At 37.3% G+C, this 27,597-nt stretch overlaps 1 protein-coding gene across 3 annotated transcripts in view; it reads right to left on the bottom strand.

Moving 5' to 3' along the window:
• Positions 1 to 453: 453 nt before the first annotated feature.
• Positions 454 to 27,597, bottom strand: part of ift80 (intraflagellar transport 80 homolog (Chlamydomonas)) — a 261,632-nt gene continuing 234,488 nt past the window's right edge. For 2 of the 3 annotated variants that reach the window (XM_039756563.1, XM_039756573.1), the window contains exons 18-20: positions 19,194 to 19,366; positions 1,191 to 1,314; positions 454 to 908 (exon numbers count right to left, since the gene is read on the bottom strand). In XM_039756563.1, coding sequence (XP_039612497.1) covers positions 786 to 908; positions 1,191 to 1,314; positions 19,194 to 19,366 — 420 coding nt within the window. In that variant the 3' untranslated portion in view covers positions 454 to 785. Of the gene's footprint in view, positions 909 to 1,186; positions 1,315 to 19,193; positions 19,367 to 27,597 lie in introns of all 3 variants that reach the window. The other variant, XM_039756581.1, reaches the window with a different exon arrangement.

The following is a 27,597-nucleotide window of genomic DNA, read 5'->3' on the forward strand; positions in this document are numbered from 1 at the left end:
CACATCTACTTCCACAGAAGATACTGGGGTCGGCTATAGCCCTTCATGACTGTGCACTGGATTAAGTGGGCTTGAGAATGTTGAGTGTTCCACATTAAAGTGTATTTATTCAAATAATTATTAGTACATATTCATATAGGTTGTAATTTGTTCAACATGTTTGTGCACATTGACCGAGAGCACAGATGTAAAGACACTTAGTTATGCAAACATGCAAAAAAAATCTGTAAACTGAATAATTTAGGATTAGTGAGATTGACTGTTAAGAAAATGTGTCACTTTTCTCTTCTGAGAAATAAAAAAACAAAAAACAAAATCACAGATCAACAAACTGTACAAACTCAAAGGATGAAATAAGCACACTTTTTTTTTAACACAGATGGCAAAAAATGACTGTCACTTTCATATATATTTTTACCATATGTGGTTTGAACACAATAAAAACTCTTAACCATGAATGCAACATTTGCAATTGCAAATTTATTACAAAAGAAACATACTTCATCAGGTTTTATAAAATAGCATACAGTAAAAATATACATTGTGTTGATTTACATTTGAAATATTAAAAAGTTTAACATGTGTAATTTTTTCTGAACATACATGCTATACATACATACAATATATAAATACAAATAAACTACAAACACATACAACATACTTGCATATAAATCAAAACTAAATAAAAAATGAAGATTAAATACCTGAAATTCTGTTTGATATAACACATTGGGACACAATACAAGGTATATATATATGTTACACAGAGATAATGGTTTTGTCCATTACTGACGTGAGGGTAGGCTGCTCCTCAATGTAGTAGTTGAGGAGGCTAAAGCTGATCTTTCACGTTCTTTAGATATTTCCATTTCAATTTTTGCTTGAATTTTCTCCCAATCAACTTCCACCTGTATAAAAAAAATAAATAATAAAAAAGAAAAAATCAAAATGCTTTATTCAGTTGCTTATAAAACAAGTTATGTAATTTTCGATGAAAGCACACTTGAACTGTTAAGGCCTAAACTCATTTTAACAACACAACTTTATGCTCAGTTACATTTACTTCACGCTTATATGATGGCTGTGGGGTACAATAATACTGTTTCAAAATGACAGGGTCCTTATTTCAATAAAAGTGGCTATTAACAATTCAAACAGACACATATATAATGGTAAGTTATACTACCTACACCTTCAGAGTACTGCAAAAATCTCTTATTGGTTTCCTTTTTGATGAAGTTTTCCAGATATTTTTGCCTGTGAGCCAAAACAGTGTCAACATGTGTTTTATGCTTTACTGCCAGTTCCAGTGCCCTAAAAATGGAAAAAGAACAGCAAGTTAGAACAGTTTAAAATTTCACAAAAATTAAACACTAATGGGATCTTGAGAAATGTATACTTAACATTTCTACAATTTACTTGAGTTTTACAGATGACATTTATTGCCTTTGAACCAAACAAAAGCATAATGTAAGACATCTTAAAACTTAAGAAAAACAGATGTAGTTATATACATACTGTACACAAATTTGTACCCAAATAAATACCTTTAAAGCAAACAAAAATGAGAAAACACAGACACAGAGGAACCAACAAAACATCAAACCTGCTACACCTCTGGGCCAAACAAGCTGCCATACATGTAATGTACCACAAAGCACACACTTTCACTTCTCTGAATCTATGTCACTCACTCCTGGCCTCCACTACTTGAAAGTGAGTCTCCTTCATATCGCACACAGTGACTTTAAAGTTACTAGTGGTGTGGAATTCTGCAAAGCTTGTGAATTTCTTCTGCAGCTTGGGAGCCCATTTTAGAGAATATTAGGCTTGAACCATTTATTATGGCCCCTAATTTTGCCTTGCCTTAAATGGGCAACAGATAATCTTACCTTTAAGTTAGGAGCCAGTTGCTACCACTTCATAAGCTGAGCAGTTATTACTCGACCTTTTTCCAGTTCTGTCAGACCTTTCTCCCTCAAACCATTATTTGGAAATATTTGAAGCTCTCAGTCAGACAGTGTATGACCTCTATTTCTTCATGTGGCTCAAGCATCCTTGGTATCCACTCGGATACCTGCCTTCTAGCATACATATGAAATCTGTCTGTCAATGTCCCAAAGCACCACACTGTCCCCTCAGCCTCTAACCTGTATTTCTCTAAATAATTAGTTCTCAGTGAATTTAGTATCTTTACAGTATTCAACTCCCCATAACCTTGTCCCTCTTATGGTACAGAGGGGTCAAACTACCAACCTACATACCCACTGAGACATCTACAGTATCTTTTTTTAAGGCTTGGCTGGCCCTAGTACTATCCTGTAGCTCTCTTTTTCCATTAGCATTCAATGTCACACATTCATGTGTATATGAAGAATGTAATGGATGGCATACATGGACTGGCATCCCAACCGGGACCCTAAGCCTAACCCAGACGTGAGGCCAGTGTAATGGAAGGACTGGGGCAGCCGAGTATGGCTGAACATTTTCTCCCTCGATACACCAGATGACAGTATCCCTTGGTTAGGATTCCTACACAGATACGTGCAGGGCATGCTGGGATTTGTAGTCCTGTAGGGCACCCTTTTTTGGGTTTCAAGGGGGCTGGCAGGGGGAGCGGCTGGTATTCATAGTCCCTACTTTCCAGGACTTCCAGGTCAACCAGAAGTCCCGGAATGTACAACACCACTTCCGGGTCAACTGGAAGTAGTGTTGTCACGGTGCATCAACGTAATTGATGTACTCGATTATTTAAATATGTCAGTTGGAGCAGCATATGTCAACACATTGTGATTTTACCAACATTCAAGAGATCAACAGGGCAGCTCTTAGTTCATGTGTAGGTCCTCCTTGTAAAAGACCACAGACGACTTCTAAAGTATGGGTGTAATTTAAGCAAAAGCCAAATAATACTGTGTCCTGAAAATAAGAAATGACATATCATAGCAGCACAACAGCTGTACTGCAGCATTTAAGACAGAAGCATTTCAAAGTTTTTGATCAAGTCACTGCCAAGACAGTACCAAAAGTTCTAATTACTTTTGATAATTCTGATTGATAAATTGCTGAATTCTACAGCCATTTATCTTCCTTTGGCACTGGTTTTAATAAAGAACCGGTCATCCCGGCTTCAATGTAGTAGTAGGCAAGTGCTGAGTTAACAATACTTTTTTCGGATGAAGCTTATAATTAGTATTAAAAATAATAATAAAAAAAAGTGTGACAGAAATAGCATATACTAAGCAGGATAACATATTGTTAGCTAGTGATCATTGTGAGGTTTAAGATACTTTACTCTCACTTTATAGTAGTTACCTATTATCAACATATGTCATACACATATACAGTGGGATGAAAAAGTTTGGGCAACCTTGTTAATAGTCATTATTTTCCTGTATAAATCGTTGGTTGTTACAATAAAAAACGTCAGTTAAATATATCATACAGGAGACACACACAGTGATATTTGAGAAGTGAAATGAAGTTTATTGGATTTACAGAAAGTGTGCAATAATTGTTCAAACAAAATCAGGCAGGTGCATAAATTTGGTCACCACAAAAAAGAAATGAAATCAATATTTAGTAGATCCGCCTTTTGCAGAAATTACAGCCTCTAAACGCTTCCTGTAGGTTCCAATGAGAGTCTGGATTGTGGTTGAAGGTATTTTGGACCATTCCTCTTTACAAAACATCTCTAGTTCATTCAGGTTTGATGGCTTCCGAGCATGGACAGCTCTCTTTAACTCACACCACAGATTTTCAATTATATTCAGGTCTGGGGACCGAGATGGCCATTCCAGAATGTTGTACTTGTTCCTCTGCATGAATGCCTTAGTGGATTTTGAGCAGTGTTTCGGGTCGTTGTCTTGTTGAAAGATCCAGCCCCGGTGCAGCTTCAGCTTTGTCACTGATTCCTGGACATTGGTCTCCAGAATCTGCTGATGCTGAGTGGAATCCATGCGTCCCTCAACTTTGACAAGATTCCCAGTCCCTGCACTGGCCACACAGCCCCACAGCATGATGGAACCACCACCATATTTTACTGTAGGTAGCAGGTGTTTTTCTTGGAATGCTGTGTTCTTTTTCCTCCATGCATAACACCCCTTGTTATGCCCAAATAACTCAATTTTAGTTTCATCAGTCCACAGCACCTTATTCCAAAATGAAGCTGGCTTGTCCAAATGTGCTTGAGCATACCTCAAGCGGCTCTGTTTGTGCTATGGGCGGAGAAAAGGCTTCCTCTGCATCACTCTCGCATACAGCATCTCCTTGTGTAAAGTGCGCCGAATGGTTGAACGATGCACAGTGACTCCATCTGCTGCAAGATGATGTTATAGGTCTTTGGTGCTGGTCTGTGGGTTGACTCTGAATGTTCTCACCATTCGTCGCTTCTGTCTATCCAAAATCTTTCTTGGTCTGCCACTTCGAGCCTTAACTTGAACTGAGCCTGTGGTCTTCCATTTCCTCAATATGTTCCTAACTGTGGAAACAGACAGCTTAAATCTCTGGGACAGCTTTCTGTATCCTTCCCCTAAACCATGATAGTAAATAATCTTTGTTTTCAGGTCATTTGAGAGTTGTTTTGTGACCCCCATGTTGCTACTCTTCAGAGAAAATTAAAGGAGGAGGGAAACTTACAATTGACCCCCTTAAATACTCTTTCTCATTGTAGGATTCACCTGTGTATGTAGGTCAGGGGTCACTGAGCTTACCAAGCCAATTTGAGTTCCAATAATTAGTTCTATAAGTTTTGGAATCAATAAAATGACAACAGTGCCCAAATTTATGCACCTGCCTGATTTTGTTTGAACAATTATTGCACACTTTCTGTAAATCCAATAAACTTCATTTCACTTCTCAAATATCACTGTGTGTGTCTTCTATATGATATATTTAACTGACATTTTTTATCGTAACAACCAACGATTTATACAGGAAAATAATGACTATTAACAAGGTTGCCCAAACTTTTGCATCCCACTGTATACTCTATATAACTCCAGTGAAACAGACATGGGGAAAAACTGTAAGATATGCCATTAACACACTATGAGTTATATGTTTCTTTTTATGGACAAGGCAAAGCAGTGCGGTTTATTTTTTCCAAAAAACAAATACTATTAACTCAGGGGTGCCCACACTTTTTCAGCTTGCGAGCTACTTTTAAAATGACCAGGGGCCTCATGTATAAACGGTGCGTATGCACACAAATGTTGCGTAAGAACTTTTCCACGTTCAAATCGCGATGTATAAAACCTACACTTGGCATAAAACCACGTACTTTTCCACGGTACTTCATACCTTGTCGTACGCAGGTTCTCTGCTCGGTTTTGCAGACTGGAGCCACCCAGCGTCAAAGCAATGCTACTATTCCTGTGTGGTTACACCTTATTTTCCTGACGCTGCTTTATAAATATACTGAAACTAGCTGCATATTGTTTATTAGTGTAACGTGTCAGATTATAATTAACTTGTAACAATATAATGGTCCAGGGAATAGCCATAGTATTCCAAAAACCATATCTGCTTTAGCGTTGTTACTCTCACTGCACCTTCTTCTTCTTCTTTCAGCTCCTCCCGTTAGGAGTTGCCACAGCGGATCATCTTTTTCCATATTACTCTCACTGCACCACTCGGAGTATTTATATCACTGTATCTGAGTGTGAATCACAACAGCAGCTGATTGGAAAGAGAATTATCGGTATACAGCTTCAAGGACAAGCTGCCTCAGCCACGGCAAAACGTTTCAAAGTCTTTCCTGACCTCGCAGTTCAGAAACAGTTTCATCCCAAGAACTATAAACGCACTCAATCAATTGCACCTTGTAGAACTGTTTGTACTTATAAGTACAATCACCTCACTGTAAACTTACACTACAGCTATAATATTGCACAACCTGAGCCACTTTATAAAGCGCGTATTTACATATGATGACGATATCATTTTAAGGTGAAATGCAGCAAAATATGTTTATTATATTATACAGATAAAACTTTAACTTCATTTAAATAATCTATATTCTTCACTGGGAGTGTCGTGAAGGATAGAATAATTAAACATGTACCACGAAGATATTTCAATGTTTCTTAAACGTTTTGAAGAATTGGCGCTAAGCTTACAGATGGCTTAACTTCTATTACAGAGCTGATTGTGTGGTGATTGGGTATTTGGGGAAAGAAAAGCAAGTACTGCAGTGGCGGCTACGCCAATATATATTGAATATAAAACAGAAAGAGAACATAACAACACAGCTAAAAACGCAGCGACAAATTTAGGCAAAAGTTAAATGCTTGTGTCATGAGCACGAGGCAGCTATGCAGTGTCTTCAACAGACGTGGCCATCCACCGTACATAAGCTACCTTACTGACATTGGCGGGCAAAGGAGTCACCGATTCTTCCTCTGCCCAGTGCCACCACAAGCCTAGAGCCGCACCCGAGTACTGCTGCAATAAATTATTTCATCGAAGGTCGCACACAATCACTGCGCCGTGAAACTCATGTTTAATAACGTGATTTAACTCCTATCATCATAAAAATGATATCACGTATACATCTCAGTATTTTAGTTATTCAGAGAGCTGTAATATCACGAATGTATTGGATTCTGTGTCCAGTTGGAGGAAGAGAGCCGGTTTAAGAAGCAAGTAGTGATTCACACACATATAGCACATAGAAGATCAAATACAAAACAAAGCATTTAACGTGCTACTTTAATTACGATGTGATTTGACAAACTGGTTAATTAAATGATTTTAAGATAAAGTTTATGATGTTCTACTTTAATGACAAAATAAACTATGTGATTAATGTGGAAATGTCGAGATTGAAGTTGACATTTCATGCTTTTTCCCCACTGTGTGCCTTTTTTCTCTGCACCCTAATAAGCTTTCATATGACACTCAGACAGTGGGCTACAACTCGCCTTTTCACGGCGACTTTGATATGCAACTTCTTTTTTATTTCCGGCACTGTGTGGCTTTGTGAACATGAGCTTTCAAGTTTCTACAACACGCTATGTCACTCGATCACCTTCCTTTTGTTGATTATACCACGGTTTATTTGAACAAATAGTATGTTTTTCCTTTGCCTCCACTTGGTTTTCGCTGAAATTCTTATATTTTCCCCCGTGCTTTTTCCATTGTCTTTTCTCAGAAGGCTGAGCTTAAGGGCGATTTATATTCATTTGCATATTCAAAGAGGCATAATTCTGGGAGGAGTTGGGGCGTTACATAAAGCGCGCCGCATCACGTTACTTTTCACACTGATCGGGATTTATGTAGCGGAAGAACGTGGAAGTTGGAGTACGCACAGATTCCTGCATCTGGATTTTTCTGTGCGTAAGCACATTTCGGCTTTTGTGCATACGCCATGTTATAGTGCGAGTTCTATGCACGGCGTTATACATGAGGCCCCAGGTCAAAATGAGCTACCTACTTCTCTCTCTATCTCTCTCTCTCTGTGTATCAGAGGTGGGTAGTAACATTTACATTTACTCCGTTACATTTACGTGAGTAACTTTTAAAAAAAATTGTACTTCTAAGAGTAGTTTTGCTGCTCCATACTTTTTACTTTTACTTGAGTACATTAGTGAAGAAGAAATGCTACCCTTACATTGGGCAACACTTGAATCGTTACTTTTTTACATTAGATATAGTCCGACAGACAATTTTCAATCCGTTCTGTGTAGCGTATGCTGTCAAGTTGCACAAACGCCTTCCATTGCGTCTCCAGTTCTGACGTGAGGTTTTGGATGTTCCCCAAATCAAGGCGCTGCATCTTTATGACAGATGTTGCATTTTTCATTTGAAAGCATTAACTGAGATAATCATATTGACCATGGTTTTCTGTTTTCCTTGCAGCTGTAAATTAAGCTCATTCAGCATGTTGGTCAGATTGGAAAAAAATGCCAAGTCTAGTGGCCATTGATCAGTATTAAGTTGCTTGTATTCTGCATGTTTAATGACAAGGAGAAACTCCTTTTTCTCAGGCCAGGGGTCTTGAAATCTCAGCAGGAATTTCTCCCTAGCCATCTGCCTCAACGAAGGCATCTTTTATCATCTCTCCATCTTGGAAGGACTTCTTATGCTTAATGATCGACATTGATTATACTTCATACTTCGCCCGCTTACAGTGGCTCCAAAGGGCAAAACGCAAAAAACAAAATAAACGACACAATGAAATTAATTAAACAATGACAACATGTGATTACCAGTACAAAGTGAGAACATGAAATTAACAGTGATGCGTTTTTAACTTTACACATACTGTACATCTCATATATCAGATCACAATGTGCCAGTTTTGGCAGTCAGTATGACCCATGTAACCATGCTGGGACAAGAAAAACTCAACTGGAATTTTAAACAGACGTCCATCTTGTCACAAAGTTAATAAAATTAGGGTGGTCCAGTGCCATTTAACCCTTTACAATGGCAACTGAGCATTACAGAGGGAATATGACAAATTTGCCAGGCAATTTGAGACAGTTACTCAACTGTAAAACTCAACTGCAACTTAACAAAGGTATCTACATTTTCTAATAACTGTGACAAGTAGGGTGGTCCAGCACCATTTAACCTTTTACAGTACCCATTAAACATTACTGTTAATTTCCTTCATTGCCAAGTTTGCCAGTCAGTCTGACCCATGTATCTGCACTGGGACAGCAAAACTCAACTGCACTTTAACAAAGGTATTCACTTTTCTCTGAAAATTAGAGTTGGTAAATGGCATACAACCCTGTATAATGCCAGTTGAATATCACATTGAAATCTCTTCATTGGATATATGGGAATATGGCATATTTGCCAGTCCATTTGACCCATATACCCAATGTTCAACTGCAATTTAACAAAGGCATCTTTCTTTTCTCAAACCTAGTGTAGCCCAATGCCATCTAACCCTCTGCAGTGCCCGTTAAACATGTAATTCCATTTACTGGATATGGGAATGTGTGCCAACTTTGCCTGTCAATCTGACCCATGTACCCAACTCAGATATGACAATGGCATCTGTCTTGTCACAAAGTCGTTAAAATGAGGGCTGCCCAGCATCAACTAATGGTTTACTGTGCCAAATAAACATCAGAGTACATCTTACTCATTAGATATGATAGTGTACCAAGCTTGTCAATGAGCTGGGCAAAACTGAACTGCCATTTAATAAAGACACCTGGTCTTGTTGCAAAATCTTGAAAATTAAGTTGGTCTAACTTGATGCAACACCTTGTATCCTATCTTGTAGAAAATGTGGAAAAAACTGATTTCTTTTTTCAAATAAAGGGCCTATTTTAGTGATGTACGTTAATACAAGTTGTGTCAATAAGAAACTTTATGCTCATGTGAAATGGTCATATTCTCCCCATATCTCCATGGGCTTTATGACAGACCACTCGAAGACTCGCATGTGAAGTAAATAGAGGGTCCAATAGTGCACCCCCGTGATGGATTAGCGCCACTGCCTGGGCTGATTTCCCATGGAGATTCACTAAATGCTGCTAGGGAAAACTCCGGTCCACGAGAAACTACAGTTAGACCTCAAGCACACAACAATGAGGTGGCAAATGAACCTACGACCAAAGCATTAGCCTGTATATATGACGTAGGATTGCTGTGAAAAATAACTCCATCGATCCACCTTTGTGGCACATGTGTAGTAACAAAAATCAATTGTTTCTTCTTCGATAGAGAATGCCTTGTGCATCCAATGACATATTTTTGACAGTTGAGAATCATACTTGTAATTTTCAGAAGCAAGTGTAACTTTCAGAAGCGTAAGCGTATTTTTTAGAAGCAAGTGTAATTTTCAGAAGCGTGTGAAATGTAAATTTGACTTAAATTATTACAAGTACTGTATTTTTGACATCTTACTCCATAGAAAACAACTGGTGTGAGGCCACATACACAGTCCCCTCCACAATTATTGAGTAAAAAGGGTTATAAAAATTCCCTTTTGGGGAAATATCTTCATCTCAGACTGAAAAAAAATGACAGAAATCCAACCTTTAACTGATGTAAATTTATTTATGAGAAAAAAATATCTCATCAAGATGTAATTATTTTTAATAAAAACCATGTGCCAGTTATTGGCACCCCTAGAAATTTTTATAAACAAAGTGTAACTGAAAAACATTTTCCATCTATATCATACATTTTAGATTGATCAGAGTGTGTAGAAGCTTTCAAGCAGGAATTCATGATTTCCTGTGTAACTAGGTTATACTGTAAATATGAGGGGGTAAAGAGGCCAAATTCCTGTATTCTTTCATCAACATGGGAAGGATTAAGGGAACACACCATTCAAATGAGGAAAAAGCGTGTTCTGACGTTCATAAGTCAAGGAATGGTTATAAAAATAGCTAATCGACTGAAAGTTTGGGCAATAATTATTGAGTTTAAACCAACTGGAACTACTAACCTCAGAAAGAGTTAAAAAATTCCCAAGGATCACTGTTGAAGAAATACAGAAATCCTTTCCTGTCATTTTAAATACAAATGTCTGCTACAGTATGGTACTTGAACTTTGATTAAGCTCCATGTTCTATGTTCAGATGAAGCGAAAGTTGAGCTTTTTGACAACAAACACATGAGGTGGGTTTGGCATAAAAAGAAGGATGACGATACTGAGAACTATAGATAGATAGATAGATACTTTATATTAATCCCAAGGGGAAATTCACATAATCCAGCAGCAGTATACTGATACAAAGAAACAATATTAAATCAAATAGTAATAAAAATGAAAAAAATTTAAATAAAATTAATGTTAGCATTTACTCCCCCGGGTGGAATTGAAGAGTCGCATAGTGTGGGGGAGGAACGATCTCCTCAGTCTGTCAGTGGAGCAGGACAGTGACAAAAGTCTGTCACTGAAGCTACTCCTCTGCCTGGAAATGACACTGTTAAGTGGATGCAGTGGATTATTCATGATTGACAGGAGTTTGCTTAGTGCCCGTCGCTCTGCCACAGATGTTAAACTGTCCAACTTAACTCCTACAATAGAGCCTGCCTTCTTAACAAGTTTGTCCAGGCGTGAGGCGTCTTTCATCTTTATGCTGCCACTCCAGCACACCACCGCGTAGAAGAGGGCACTCGCCACAACCGTCTGGTAGAACATCTGCAGCATCTTACTGCAGATGTTGAAGGATACCAACCTTCTCAGAAAGTATAGTCTGCTCTGACCTTTCTTACATAGAGCATCGGTATTGGCAGTCCAGTCCAATTTGTCATCCAGCTGCACTCCCAGATATTTAAAGGTCTGCACCCTCTGCACACAGTCACCTCTGATGATCACAGGGTCCATGAGGGGCCTGGGCCTCCTAAAATCCACCACCAGCTCCTTGGTCTTGCTGGTGTTAAGGTGTAAGTGGTTTGAGTCGCACCATTTAACAAAGTCTTTGATTAGCTTCCTGTACTCCTCCTCCTGCCCACTCCTGATGCAGCCCACAATAGCAGTGTCATCAGCCAACTTTGCGCGGCAGGACTCCGAATCATATTGGAAGTCTGATGTATAAAGATTGAACAGGACCGGAGAAAGTACAGTCCCTTGCGGCGCCCCTGTATTGCTGCACACAATTTCAGACCTGCAGTTCCCAAGAAGCACATATTGAGGTCTGTCTGTAAGATAGTCCACAATCCATGCCACCAGGTGTGAGTCTACTCCCATCTCAGTCAGCTTGTCTCTAAGGAGCAGAGGTTGGATGGTGTTGAAGGCGCTAGAGAAGTCCAAAAACATAATTCTTACAGCACCACTGCCTCTGTCCAGGTGGGAGAGGGATCGGTGAAGCATATAGATAACGGCATCCTCCGCTCCCACCTTCTCCTGGTATGCGAACTGCAGAGGGTCGAGGGCATGGCGGACCTGTGGCCTCAGGTGGTGAAGCAGCAGCCGCTCCATGGTCTTCATCAGATGTGACGTCAGAGCAACAGGCCGGAAGTCATTCAGCTCACTAGGACGTGATACCTTTGGGACAGGAGTGATACAAGATGTTTTCCAAAGCCTTGGAACTCTCCCCTGTTCCAGGCTCAGGTTGAAGATGCGCTGTAGAGGACTCCCCAGTTCCAACGCACAGGCCTAGATCCCCACCATCAACTATGGTAAAAGGTCTTTGATTTATTTATTTTTTTTATTCTAGTGATTTTATTGGAATCATTCCATACAGATAGATCAATTTTTACAAAAAATAGGAATGAAAACAAATCAACCCCCACCCCTGAGAAAGAGAGCATGGCCAACAGAGTAAAACTTAAAGCTTGTAAAAATACATAAATTGATGAGTTTAATAGGTGGATAAAGATAAATGGAGAAGAAAAAAAGGAAATGGGAAGAGAATCTATTTCCTCAGTGCTTTAAGAGGTTATTCTAAAATATTATTGATTAGATCCTGCCAGGTTTTGAAAAAGTTCTGCACAGATCCTCTAACTGAGAATTTGTTTTTTTTCCAATTTCAAATAGTATAAAACATCAGGTACCCAATGACTTAAAAGAGGAGAGTTAGGATTCTTCCAGTTTAGCAAATAAGTCTGCGTGCCAATAGTGTAGTGAAGGCAATCATAGTTGTTAATGGGTTAGGAGGGATTGTGACACCAAGGCTGTCTGAAAGGCACTTAAAAATATTTATCCAGAATGATGTTAATTTGGTGAAGGCCCAAAACATGTGACCCAGTGAGGCTGAGACTTGATTGCAGCGTTCACAGATTGGATTTTGCCCTGGAAACAATTTGGACAGTTTTAAGCGAGACAGATGTGCTCGATATATAATTTTGAGTTGAATAATTGTATGCTTTGCGCATATGGAGCTTGAGTGAATTCTCTGCATTGCTACCATTCACTCCTTTTCTGATATGTTGAGTGATAGATCTTTTTCCCATTGTCCTCTTGGATCTTTGAAAGGGAGGGACTGTAAAATAATTTTATATATTGCAGAAATGCTGTCTGAGTCCTCGAAACTGTGCAATATTTTTTCCAGCATAGAGGAAGGTGCGAGATGAGGAAAATCGGTTAGGTTCTGTTTAACGAAGTTTCTGATTTGAAGATGGTGAAAGAAACGTGCTGCTGGAAAGTTACATTTGGAATGTAATTGTTCATAGGATGCAAAAATGTTGTCTATATAAAGATCTCTAAGCAATTTAATCCCAAATGTTTTCCAGATATTAAAAACTGCATATGTTTGCGAGGGTTGAAAAAGGTGGTTCTCATGCAGATGTGCCACAGATATATTCTCCATCTTAAAATGCTTTCTACATTGGTTCCATATTCTGAGTGAGTGAAGCACAATTGGGTTATTAGTATATTGGCGATAACTTGCATTTATTGGGGCACAAAGCAGGGAATATAAAGAAGTACTGCAGGATTTTATTTCTATTGCTGACCAAGCCTGTGTATGTTCATCTATTTGTGTCCAGGTTTTTATAGCTTGTATGTTTGCTGCCCAGTAATAAAACTGAAAGTTAGGTAGAGCCATGCCACCTTCTGCCTTAGGTCTTTGTAGGGTCACTCTTTGGATACGTGGATGTTTTGAGTTCCAAATAAATGAGGTTATGGTTGAATCTAATTGCTTAAAAATGATTTATTGATGTATATTGGAATGTTTTGAAATAAAAAGAAAGCTTAGGAAGGATATTCATCTTAACAACGTTAATTCTTCCAGCTAGAGTGAGATGAAGGGTTGACCATCTATGCAAGTCTTGCTTAATTTTTTCCATACAGACGGCAAAATTTTGTTGATAAAGAGCTTTATGTTTACTTGTGATATTTACCCCTAGGTATTTAAACTGATCTGCAATGATAAAAGGGAAGGTGTCAATCTAATATTGTATGCTTGAGAATTCACTGGAAAGAGTACACTTTTATTCAAATTAATTCTGAGACCAGAGATCTTTTGAAATTCTGTAAGTGCTGTTAAGACTGCAGGCACAGTATTTTGTGGGTCTGATATATACAGTACCATATCATCTGCATATAGAGAAATTTTCTGTTCAAGTCCTTCTCTGATAATCCCCTTTATCTGATAAGTATTTCGACAGTGAACTGCCAGTGGTTCAATGGCAATTGCAAATAACAGTGGTGGCAAGGGGCATCCTGGTCTGGTACCACGTTCTAGTTTAAAGTAGTCTGAACAAATGTTAATACAAACTGAAGCTTCTTGATTGGTATACAGTAGTATGATCCATGTTCGGGCCAAACCCAAATTTCTCTAATGTAGTGAAAAGGTAGTTCCATTCAATCATGTCAAATGCTTTTTCTGCATCCAATGATAATAATATCTCTGGGGTGTTTGACTTTGCTGGTGAATATATTACATTAAACAGGCGTCGAAGATTGGAAGCTGTCAGCCTTTAATAAATCCAATTTGATCTTGTGATATTACCAAAGGCAGCACTTTCTCCATCCTTCTAGCTAGGACTTTGAGAGTATCTTAACATCATTATTCAGAAGTGAAATTGGTCTGTATGATGCACATTGTAATAAGTCCTTATTTTGTTTAGGAAAGACGGTGATTAATGCTTGGCAAAAGTTTGAGGTAGAATTTGATTGTCTCTAGCTTCTGTAAATGTTGCTAATAAGAGGGGAGCTAGCTGAGTGGAGAATTTCTTATAAAATTCTACAGGGTAGCCATCAGGGCCTGCTGCTTTCCGCTTGAAGTGACTTTATAGCATCTAGTAATTCTGATAGCCAAGGTTTATCCAGTTCCTCTGCACTAAAAGTATCTATTTGTGGTATCTGTAATGTATCTAGAAATGCATTAGATTGTGTGTTGTCTTCTTTAAACTCAGAAGAATATAAGGATTTATATTAGTCTCTGAATATGTGCATTATATTTTTATGGTCAATGATTTTATCTCCGTTCGTGTTGGTGATTGCTGGGATTGCATTGCAAACTTCTTGCTTGTGGATTTGTTGAGCTAAGAGCTTATTAGCTTTCTCTCCATGTTCATAGTAATGATGTCTTGATTTAAAAATGAGTTGTTCAGTTTCTTTGGTTGTTAAGAGGTTGAGCTCTGAATGCAGAGCCTGCCTTTTCCTATGAAGAGCCTCACTTGGACACCTGGCATGCTCTTCATCTATTCTAGAAATTTTGCTGGTTAGCTCTGATACCTTATTGGTTTCTAATTTATTTCTGTGGGAAAGATATGAAATAATCTGTCCTCTTAAGAAGGCCTTTAGAGTTTCCCAGAGTATTCCTGCAGAGACCTCTGAGGATGTATTTGTCTCCAGGAAGAAACTGATTTGTTTGGATATAAATTCTGTTCTCGTCTGCTAAAAGAAGTGGGTTAAGACGCCATCTGTGAGATGAGTGTGTGGGGCATAATGATTTTAGCTCCAAGATCAGAGGGGCATGGCCGGAAATAACAATAGTGTCGTACTTGCAAGATTTAATCATACGCAAGAAATTATTTTCTATAAAGAAATAATCAATTCTAAAGTAGAAATGATGAAGTGGTGAGTAGAAGGAATATGTTCTTGAGTTTGGGTTTAGAAACCTCCAGGGGTCTGATAAGTTGTGGTCAGTTGAAAACTGTGTAATTGTCTTTGCAGTGTTAGATGTCATCCCCCCGTGACAGGACTCCTATCTAAGAGTGGATTTAAAACACAATTAAAGTCCCCAGCCATTATAATTTTATGAGTGTTCACTTTGGGAATGGATGCAAACACATTTTGCATGAATTCCCTATCATCGACATTGGGTGCATAAACATTTATCAAAATCACTTTACAGTTAAATCTTTACAGTTAAATAAATTGCCCATGACATTCACATATCTCCCTTCAGCATCAGATACTAAATCTGATACCACATATGAGACTGTTCTATGTATGAGAATTCCCACACCTCTAAGTTTTCTTTGTAAAGCTGGAATGGAACATTTGTTCAGTCCAGTCTTTTTGCAGCCGGAACTGTAAGTAACTGTAGTAAGTGGGTCTCCTGTAAAAATACTATCTTATAATTTAAACCTGTTAGGTGAGAGAATACTTTCTTTCTCTTTAATTTGTGATTCAGGCCTTTAACATTACAGCTCACAAACTGTTCCATCATGGAGACATTGATTCTGAATTTTTTATGTCATTTTGTAGTCTTAACTGGAAGTAAGACCACTTTAACCTTAATTTCCAATTTCCCACCATTTATTGCCATGCAGCCTATTTTTACGTTGGTAGTTATCATTATAAGGATTAAAAGGATAGATAGATATAGCTTGTTCTCCCCCCCCTTATCCCCCCACACCCCATTTTGCCTCCCCATGTGAGGCTGGACCCCACTTCACAAAGTCCCTGTCCTCTGACATACCTAGAGATAGAGCACGTCCAAAAGAAAACAAGCTCCCCAGCATCGGCATTTGAAGATTAAAAAGTAGAGATATCTATAGCCGATAAAGTCTAAATACTATACGCATAAAATATAATCTTCAGCAGTCTTGAAATATTAAGACAGTAAACCCAGGGAGTGGTGTTAAAAATTGGTCCAGGATAAGCAAAGTAAACCCTAATGCAATAATAACACTAACAATAAACCAAGGGTATGATGTTAAACAGTCTTCTTTAGAATAGTTAAAAAAAAAAAACCTACTTAAATGTCTTTCACACATATGCATATAATTGTAATTAAAACAAACAAAAAAAGTGTCAGAGAAGAGAAAAGGATGTATAATTATGGTACCCGTATCGTTGCAAGCGGATCCGACAGTAGATAATATCTTCTTGCCATACCATGACAGGATGCGACTCACTATCGTATTTCAAAAAAGCGTTGGTATCAGCTTTCTTAATTCTTATTCTGCTTCCTCCGTGGAGGAGAAGATGTGATATTTGCCTTAAATTTTCACTTTCAGTTTGGCAGGATACAAGAGGTTGTATCTGATATTGGCTTTCCTTAACTGCTGTTTAATGTTGTAAAAAGCTGCACGTTTAGCAGCTGTTGAGAGTGAGAAATCAGGGAAAATGGTTATTTTCAAATATAATCTCTTGTTTGTGTCACAGAAGTGCCATTACATTAAACTTAAATTGTAGTCTGTCAAAGCGGACAATTAAAGACCTAGGTTTAGAGGTATTTGATCCACGTATGCGATAAGCTGCTGCTATCTTGGTATTTGATTTAAAGTCCTTTCCAATTATTTCTGAGAATAGTTCAGCTACGAATTTCACTGGGTCTATGATTTTGTGAGGCTGGTTTTCCTCTAAAGGCCCTGGAAACCTTGTTAGGGTTCAGGACATTGTGGAATCCATGAAATACAAGGAGATTTTTTTTTTAATCTGCCTTTGCAAAGAAACTAAAACTGGATCATTACTGGATTTTACAGCAGGACATGATCCAAAGCATTTGTCAAAATCGACACAAAAATAGTTAAAGGAACACAAAATCAAGCTTCTGTAATGGCGGTCTCAATCCTAGGACCTAAATCCTATTGAAAATTTGGGGTGTAAGCTGAAGTGGAGAGAGCAGAAGAAGGTACGTAGGACCCTGGATGATCTGGAGAGATCCTGTGAAGTGGAATGGTCTCAAATTCCCTGAGAAGATGCAGTGTTGTTTTATTGGCAAAGGGAAGTTATACAAAATATCAAATGCAGTGGTGCTAATAATTGTGGTGTAATTATGTGATTTTGTTAAAATCATTTCTAAATAGGGAATACTTTTTTTCTCATAATACATTTATTTCAGTTAAATGCTGGATCTCTCTCATTTTTCAGTGTAAGTTTAAGGTAAATCACTGTAATTCTAATTACTCATATTTCCCAGGGGTTCAAAATCTATCTATGGGTGGGTGTGTGTGTACAGTTGTCATGTAATCCCAGACAGTTTAAATGATGTGGAAATCAGAGCTCTGTGAGTGCTACATCAGGTTTTCCCGTTTTCATTTTCACTGTATATAGTTTTTTTTTATGATTTTGGCTATGTGCTTTGGGTCATTGCCTTGCAGCAGAATGAAGTTAGAGGCGCTCTTACACCTCCCTCATAGTAGAACACAATCAATAAGAATGAGCCTGTAATTCTTAGTGGTGAGGGAAGCATCAATGTTGATCAAATCGCAAACTCTGTCTAAAGAAACACAGCCCCAAACTGACAGAGAACCACCACCATGCTTCAATGTTGCATGCAGACATTCATTCATGTACCACTCTCCAACTTTTATGCTGACAAACTGGACTGTGTTAGAGACAAAAATTTCAAATTTTGACTAATCAGAGGAGCAGCTGCTGTTATGATTCTGCAAATCAATCCTTGTATTTTCTTATGTATGGGAATTGCTTGATTTTATTTCTACCTCAGAGAAGCGACTTTTTGGTTGAAGCTCTTCCATTGAATGGAAAACCAATTCTCAGGGTTCCAGTGTTTTCTATCACTTCTGACATGATAGTGGTGCTGGACATTTTCTGACTTCGAAAGGGAAGCAAATTTGATGCATTTGTTTACTACACTCAGTTTCTGTGGCAGACTATTATGCTTCTGGTTCTCAATCTTGCTGGTTTGTTTTTGCTTCTTATAAGAGCTAGGACAGCATATTTGGAAGCACCTATGTGCTGCAAAATGACTGCTTGAGATAGACCCTGATGATGCAGGATGACCATCTTCTGGCTTATCACTGCGCTTTGTCCTGCCATGGTTTAAATTTGCAGGTTAAACTACCACACCTACCACAACCACACGCTTTAAAAGTGTTGTTGTCCCTTGCCTAGTTTTTTCCCATACGCTGTTTCAGTTTAAGTTAATCACCTTGGTTCATCCTACTCATTATACCATTTATAGCACATATCCCTTTAAAGACCTCATGTTTTTTAAAACTGGATGGTGGTCTATTACTGTGTTAGTTTCTTTTATAAAGGACATTCAAATATTTTATTGAACTTCTTCCTTAGTTTTTGCAAAATGACCAGAATGTTTTTCTACTGACATGCTTATCCAGGACACCTAAAATAACAGTCTGAGGCAAGTATTTTTGTGAACTATATAAAGTGCCTAAGACTTTCTCACAGTACTACATGTATGGGTATGTATATGTATAATTCCCCATATAAACAGATTGCACTTATATTTAAAACAATAACTTCATCATAGATAAAATTATATTAATAAAGAAACATTGGAAACCCAGAATCCTAAATGGCAGTTCAGAATAACACAATTTCTTAAAAACTATAGTAAATGCTATTGAACTAGAAAATGTAGTATTTTGATTTAGAAGCTGCATGAACTTACCGATCCCAATTGAATAAATTAATATGAACTTGAATAGCTTGATATATGAGGCCTGCTCGTAGAAGTATACCTTCTGCATCTTGGACATTTCCACTAAAAAGCATCACATAAGCCATAAAAGACTCTTTGGATGGGAGATCCTTCATCATATTGATGTACTGTATTTTTTCAACCTGGCAAAACAATGGGGGATAGGATGGGGATAAAGGTTACAATTAGGTAGTAAAAAAAAAGGAAAACATGTGAAAGCAAAAGTTTACAAGAACCTTCTCTATCCAACCTTTATTTAATTGATACTTTACATTCCCTGCATTAAAAATACAAAAAATATATTTCATTATATAAGGGTTTCTGAACGGATCTAAAGGATGGGGGATATGTGGGTATGAAATGATAAAACAAAGGTCATGCTTGTAAAATTTAAACTCCTCAATGTGAGTTAGAATAAGCAGAGCTCTTTATTGTAGTTGGCTAACATGAGCACCTACTGAAATTTGTTACTGTATAAAGTTCCAGTTACTTCCATCAAAACAATGAAATAATTTCTAAAATAATTTCAGATCCTACTCACTACTTTGAAAAACAATGGACTGTTTATAAAATTATTAAAATCTTGTTTAAATTAGGTGATATGTTTCTGAGAAGCACTGAACAGTTATTACATTTTACTGGAGTTTATGCAACATTGTATTTAACAAAACCTGTACAATTCTAAATATGAATGTTAAGTTTGGATTATTTATATTATTCATACCACCTGAATCTACCTTAGCACTTTGCTGTACCACAGTAATTAGCTGTGCAATATATTCAGCTTTTCCTTTCTAACTCTCTCTATGGCTGCATGCAATGAGGCAGGGGTAAAATTGGCTCCCTGATTAGAAGAACATACTGTATTTATTGACATGTGTACACTGTACTTTGTTCCGCTTAAACAGATTAGTGAGTTACCAAATATAAATTAGTACTTTACTTTACTTGCAGGCATTATCCCTAAATTAAACTGTTTGAACTCAATAAAATAAACCAGATTTTGATCCAGGCATTTTGTAAAAAATATGTAAGCAAACTCCAGACTTGTTCTGAAAACACAAACTTTCAGAAAAGTTTAATTGTGGCTTTGCCTAAAGTCACAACACAAGAACAGAAGTAACATGTGATAAATGATTCTCTAATGTCCTCTGACAGAGGACATGCTCCACTTACATATTTATACTTAGAGGCTTTGCTATTACCAACCATTTCATTCAGGTTTAAGAATACAATTTTCATGCACTATTTTTATGTGGTTTACTTCATATTTGGTAAATCATTAGACATGAAATATATCAGTATCTTTTTTAGTTCAATTTATTTCTGTAAAGGGTATGTACACATTCACCAAGGTATACACTGTTAGAAATGCAGTACAGGTAAATCAAAACACAAAATTAAATATAACAAAAACATAAATTTAGCACTGAACATAAAAACAGTATGTCATACCAATCCTTGTTCTTCACCTGCTGTACATGCTCTGTGACCATAAGCAAGTTATATTTATAGCAAAAAATGTATTGTCATACAGTATGAAGTTTGTGTAGTTTATTAAGGTATGAAAAATTATTTTCCTGAATTAACCATTCTCCAATACATCCCCAACAGAAAAGGACAATGACATCCCAGTGAAGTATGACAATGAGTCCATCACAGACTGACCAATCAAGTCTAACGTCAAATTTTCAAGATTCAGAGAGATAATGTTACTTGCCTTTTTCAATTTAAGAGCTAGTGTAAATTCTGCAAAACATCCAAGCTGGCAAAAGTATATGTTATAGAATGATTACAAATGTGACAAAAATTTAATTGTGTCAAAGACTGCACATAAACCATCAGAATTATTCAACCAAATAGAAGTTACAGCACTTTGAATTAGCAATCATCATTATATGTGACAATGCTGAACCTATAAACCTACAGAATAATAAATTTAATGTAAAGAACATTTTTTCAGACTCTATTCTTTTACCTCACTTATGAAACTGAAGAAGTGTAATTAGTTTAAATTGATCAATACAGCAATGTGTCAGCTGTATGTTTAATGCTGGTCAACCCTAGTCAAACTACATCTCTAAGGGAAAAAAAGTTAATGCAACCATTGCAGAGTGCAAATTTACCCACAAACCATTTTTTTTACATTTTAATACAGAATTACTATTTAGCTGCGTAATTTAACAGAGGAGAGAAAAACAATAAAAGAATCAGTGAAAGTGACTTGAACATACATCTAGTTAGCTAGATTAATGAATTAAGACCTTAAAACTTAATTGATTTGTCAGGCTTTAACTAAAGCCACGTGAAGACATTTTATGACTTGCATAAATACAATCATGTGCTCTTCTGAAAACTTGCATACAAGTAATGATGGGTGAACTCCACAGTGTTTGGAGAAATCACGGAAGAGTTGATGTGTTTGTGCAAATATCGCCGAACTTGGTGAAATGAAAGTCAATTGGGAAGGACTAAGTGAATTAGATTTGACAGGACTATGATAGTGCAATCATCTTTAGTGCCCCTGAAGGCTAGAGAAATGTCTGACAACTATACTGCTCTGATTATTGTTGCAAAAAGGTGACCTGAGCTGTGCGGCAGCAGTGCCTACCACTGCATCACTGTGCCTCTGTGAGATCAAAAAAGAAAGAACACAGTCAGAGAAGCACAATAATATATTTCATCAAAGCAATGAAGAAATGCCGAAATCGTAGTCAAAAGTTAGAAAAAATAAATAGATCTTTTAATGGCAGAAAATTCAAAGTGGTTTGTCATGATTGAAGCTGCTGATATGTTTTGGTTATTGAAGTCGCGGTGAAGGTTCTTCAAACGGTCTGTGCTGATGCTTTGTACTTTTTCTTCTATTAAAAAGATAGAAACATCACGTAAATAGTAATACATATTTCATTATTATCTCTTAACTCTTATCTCTTATCTCTTTTCACTGTTGCCGTGCCACACACGTGGCTAATTATTATGCATGCGTGCTTCATTCTGTTAGATTGATATAGAACTTGAAGATCGACCTGCACATTTAGCTACAAGCACAGACAACTCTTCCAACTGTAAATTAAATATCGGGGTTGGGGATTTATATCCAGGGTTATTATACTCAGCATTCCTGCCTTCCATTTATGGGTTCCTAGATTAGACTCCATCTCCCCATGACTGTGAACTGGATCAAGCTGGTTAGATAATGTTATACATTATAACTATTACTTTTAGGCCAAAAAAAAAAAAAAAATGTGGTGGACAAGAGTATTGGAAAGATTGCTCTGTGTAAGAAAGAACTAATAAGTAAATGTCAATAAAGAAGCTAATATCTAGATATCAATGAAGACTTTAAAGATGAAAAGGAACTGTATATTTTAGCATGGTGGTTTAAATCTTCCCTTAAATCAGCCATAAAGCTTGTACTTGAATGAAATACCTGAATTGTCTTAAACATCTTTGAGAAGATGTCACAAAAGCAATACAAGGTAGAATTCCTAAAAAAATTTCTATAGTAGAAAGTAATGCAAGGAAGAGTGGGAAAAAAAATTCCAAAACAATAACAGAAAGACTTTTAGAGCTGGCTATAGGAAACATTTAAAAAGTGTAATTTCTGCTAAAGGTGGTGTTACTAAGTAGTGTTTGATGGAGTGCCCAACTTTTTATATATGCCAAATTCACTATTTTTCTTAACTTAAATTCATAAAATAAATAGTAAATGTGTAGAAATAAGTAAAATTAAAGTATATATGCTCTACAGTTAACTTTTTCATTTATACATTCACTGAAGCATGCATTCGGACTAGAGTACCCAAATGCTTGCACACAACTGTAAAAATTCTCTCCTACATGCATGTGTGCGTGTGTGTGTTGCAGTTCATTGATATGCTGATGACAACAAGTTATTATCAATTAAACCAAATTAGAGTTTGGAGAAGTGAAAGAGTGATCAAGTGAAATTTACTTTCCTTAAACTGGTTTTAGGTGGGTAGTATTTTTGGAAACATCTGCTTGAAATGTAATTTGCCTAAATCCATAAAATTTAAGTATTAATTTTTTAGTTAACACATTTCTAACTCTAAGAACATTGTTTCTCACGTTACACAGTGCCTAATAAAGCTTTCACCCCCTTGCTACACTGGATAAAAGTGATTTGACTTTTTCGACAGTAATCAACAGAAAAAAAACTCTTTAATGCCAAAATGGAAACCGGTCTCTGCAATGTGATCTAAATTAACCATAAATACAAACACAAAATAATTGATTACACAGTTATTCACCCCACTTTTTTATGACACACCTAAATCATCAATAGGCAGGTGGTTCTAGAAGTCACTTAATAAGTTAAATGGAGATCACTTTGCTGTAGTCAAGGGATTTAAATTGACTAGTATAAATGCACCTGCCTCTGGAAGGTCCAACTTGTGGTGAGTCCGCATAATGACTTAACCTACAACACTCCAAGCAACTTCATCTGACTTTAGGTTCTCCATCGTGCCTTCTGGCAAACTCTTGCCAAGATGTCATAGTTGTTTTCTTTTTTTTATGATTCAATGTTGTACAACAATAAAATGTGGAAACTTCAAACTTTTTATAGGCACTATAAATATTGTTAAAATGAATGTGTATACTAAGCAAAATAAGATGCCTGTTTATATCAAACAGTACTAACTACTGCTCAACACAAATTAAGTAATGCCTATTTCAAAGGACCCAGCTCCTTTACCATATAATTGTGGCTAATGCCCATTTTCCAGGGTGTACAGTAGGATTATAAGCTGCAGTCATTTTCACAAATCTGTGTATAATTACTTTAGGAAGTTAATTCTTTAGACTCAGGGCATCTATTTTTTGCAGTGATCAACATACTAATATAAAATAACCTAGTGGTCCTGGCATTTAAATTAATGCTGAGAACCAAATCTATTATTTCAGTATAACCACTTGTGTACAATGGCTTCCGAGTGAGATGTTTTAAATTTCTTTTTAAATAGTTTTAACAATCTTTGAAATGTACTAATAAGTATTAACCTTTGGCATTTTTCATCACCGCCATTTAGATCACAGTAACTCTCACTGTCTTCAGGCTGATGGTCATCATTCGCATCACTACCCATAGACCTTGCATCAGATCTTTGTTATATTTGATTAAGATCATCAACACTATTTATATCCTAAGATTATGACTATCTGATTCTTTAAGAGCCTAATGTAAAAGTCTAAATTTAACTATGTACACAGGAGTATCATATGACAATATTATACGGTGTTATATACTTTACTATATGGTATTTTTGTTTGTTCTGAATAACAATTTATGTTTTAACTATACTGCTGAAAAAATTAAGGGAACACTTTTTAAATCAGAGTATAGCTTCAAGTCAGTGAAACATCTGGGATATTGTTCTAGTCATTTAAGTAGCAGAGGGGGTTGTTAATCAGTTTCAGCTGCTTTGGTGTTAATGAAATTAACATCAGGTGCACTAGAGGGGCAACAACGAGATGACCCTCAAAGCAGGAATAGTTTAACAGGTGGAGGCCACTGACATTTTTCCCTCCTCATATTTTCAGGCTGTTTTTTCACTAGTTTTGCATTTGGCTACAATCAATGTCACTACTGATAGCATGAGGTGATACCTGGACCCTACAGAGGTTGCAAAGGTAGTCCAACATCTCCAGGATGGCACATCCATACATGCCATTGCCAGAAGGTTTAATGTGTCTCTCAGCTCAGTCTCAAGGGCATGGAGGAGATTCTAAGAGACAGGCAGTTACTCTAGGAGAGTTGGACAGGGCCATAGAAGATCCTTAACCCATCAGCAGGACCGGTATCTGCTCCTTTGGGCAAGGGGGAACAGGAATTAGCACTGCCACAGCCCTCCAAAATGACCACCAGCAGACCACTGGTGTGAATGTTTCTGACCAAACAATCAGAAACAGACTTCATGAGGGTGGCCTGAGGGCCCATCGTACTCTGGTGGGCCTTGTACTCACTGCCCGGCACCGTGGAGCTCAATTGGCATTTGCCATTGAATACCAGAATTGGCTTTTCACAGATGAGAGCAGGTTCACTCTGAGCACATGTGACAGACGTGAAAGGGCCTGGAGAAGCCGTGGAGAATGTTATGTTGTCTGTAACATCGTTCAGCATGACCGGTTTGGTGCTGGGTCAGTGATGGTATGGGGAGGCATATCCATGGAGGGATACACAGACTTCTACAGGCTAGACAACAGCACCTTGACTGCTATTAGATATCTGGATGAAATCCTTAGACCCATTGTCAGACCCTGTGCTGTTGCAGTGGGTCCTGGGTTCTTCCTGGTTCAAGACAATTCCTGGCTTCCTGTGGCAAGAGTATGTTGGAAATTCCTGGAGGATGAAGGGATTGATACCACTGACTGGCCCCCACGCTCACCTGACATAAATCCAATAGAACACCTCTGGGACATTATGTTTCGATCCATCCCATGCCGCCAGGTTACACCTCAGCCTGTCCAGGAACTCTGTGATGTCCCGGTCCAGATCTGTGAGGAGATTCCCTAAGACATCATCTCCCCAAGACATCATCTGTCGTCTCATTAAGAGCATGGCCAGACGTTGCATTCAAGCACATGGGGGCCATACAAACTACTGAGTATAATTTTGAGTTGCTGAAATTAAATTTTAGCAAAATGGACCAGCCTGCTGCATCATTTTTTCAATTTGATTTTCAAGTGTCTTGGAATTCAGCCCTATGTTGGTTGATATTTTTCATTTCCCTCAAATGATTTGGCATTCTTTTGTTCCTAAAACATTACCCAGTCCATATCAGTATAGATATCCAGCATGTTTTTTTCATATTGAGATCTGATATGTTTTTAAAGTGTTCCTTTAAATTTTTTAAGCAGTTTATATGTAAATGTTTATAGTGTCCTGAGTTTAAACTACTGTCCATAAAAATAAGTGTAAATATACACATCCCCTCAACCATAATAATTGTGCCTAAATGGTATTAAAATAATAAATCTGTAAGCCTCAAGAAATCATAAATAAAACATACCAGTGGTAGACAATATCTGAAATGTGCATACAACATAACCTTTTTGCATCTCACTTTCCCTGTGGTGCATTACTTTTTTCCCCGTCAATGAACCACTAGGATTGTTTTAGGATGATGTTATTAAAGTGCAGCACATAAATAGAATAAAAATGTCAACGTGTGCCATTGGTTATTAATGGGACCACATGTCACAAACAGAGGATAGACATAATATTTTCTATAAAATTCAGCAAAAAAGTTAGAGAATGTGTGGGAAGTCACTATGGAAACAAACCATCTTTAGTTGCACAAGGTATATTTTTCCATCCAACTCATTTGGACTTTACTTTGGACGATAAAGATTCAAGATGCAAAAAAACAACAGCATAACTTGATTTCTAATGAAATGTAGACTAGATAATTGCAGTGCTTGTTCCTTTAAAGTGCTGTCATATGCTAATTTAGGTAAACTGAAGTTTTCACAATGAAATTCTTCTTAAAGGGTGGGTTTCATGCAAAAATATATATAAAGTTTATAATGCATGATCTCAAACACAGACTGATCTTGTCATGTTCCAAACTGTAATGGTTTTCTATACTTTGACATTATGCATCTTACTGGTAAGAGATAAGATCATATGCTGATTGAGAAACATTTACAGAAACAGTGAAAAGAAACTGACAGTTTAAACTACATGTGCTACTTTATTATACTTTCTTAAAAAACAAACATTTTTCCATCTTCCACATTTAGATATAGTCAAAAGAAGGGGTCTTTCGATATTGTAAATGTTATGTATATCATCTTTCTAAAATGACTACATCTAAAATGTCTGTTATTTCTGATTATTAGGGAGCTTACTCTGTATGTCTGTGCATATGAGTATATGTATACTTGTATGCAAGTATTCGCTAGTGAGAAAAATAAATATGCTGAACAAAGAAGTGCCCAGAGAGACAGACAGAAACAGAGACATCACATTGTTATGGCAGTGCAAGATGACAGGGACTGCTCGAGTATTATACCCTATGTATTCTACTGGTAGCCTGGAATGGCAACAGGCTAAAACATCAGGGAAGAAGAGTCAAGAGATGTGCAACCTGGGCACAACCAGATGACAGGAAGCTAAACGAGAGGTCTACAATGACTGCCCAGTAGCTAATTATCTTCTTCCAAGCTCATCCAGCTGCTGAGTGGACAGACTATGGACAGCGATTGTGAGGTTACCCAGAGACTGACTAAGAGATACCTGACCCTCCAAGAGCTATGGAAGACACAGTGGTGTACTAGGAAAGGCAGAGACCCAGAGTAAATCTCAAAAGTGTATGCATGCTAAAAACATGTCATCGGATGTGAGCATTCA

Source organism: Polypterus senegalus, chromosome 1 (assembly GCF_016835505.1).
Source record: "Polypterus senegalus isolate Bchr_013 chromosome 1, ASM1683550v1, whole genome shotgun sequence".
NCBI lineage: Eukaryota > Metazoa > Chordata > Cladistia > Polypteriformes > Polypteridae > Polypterus > Polypterus senegalus.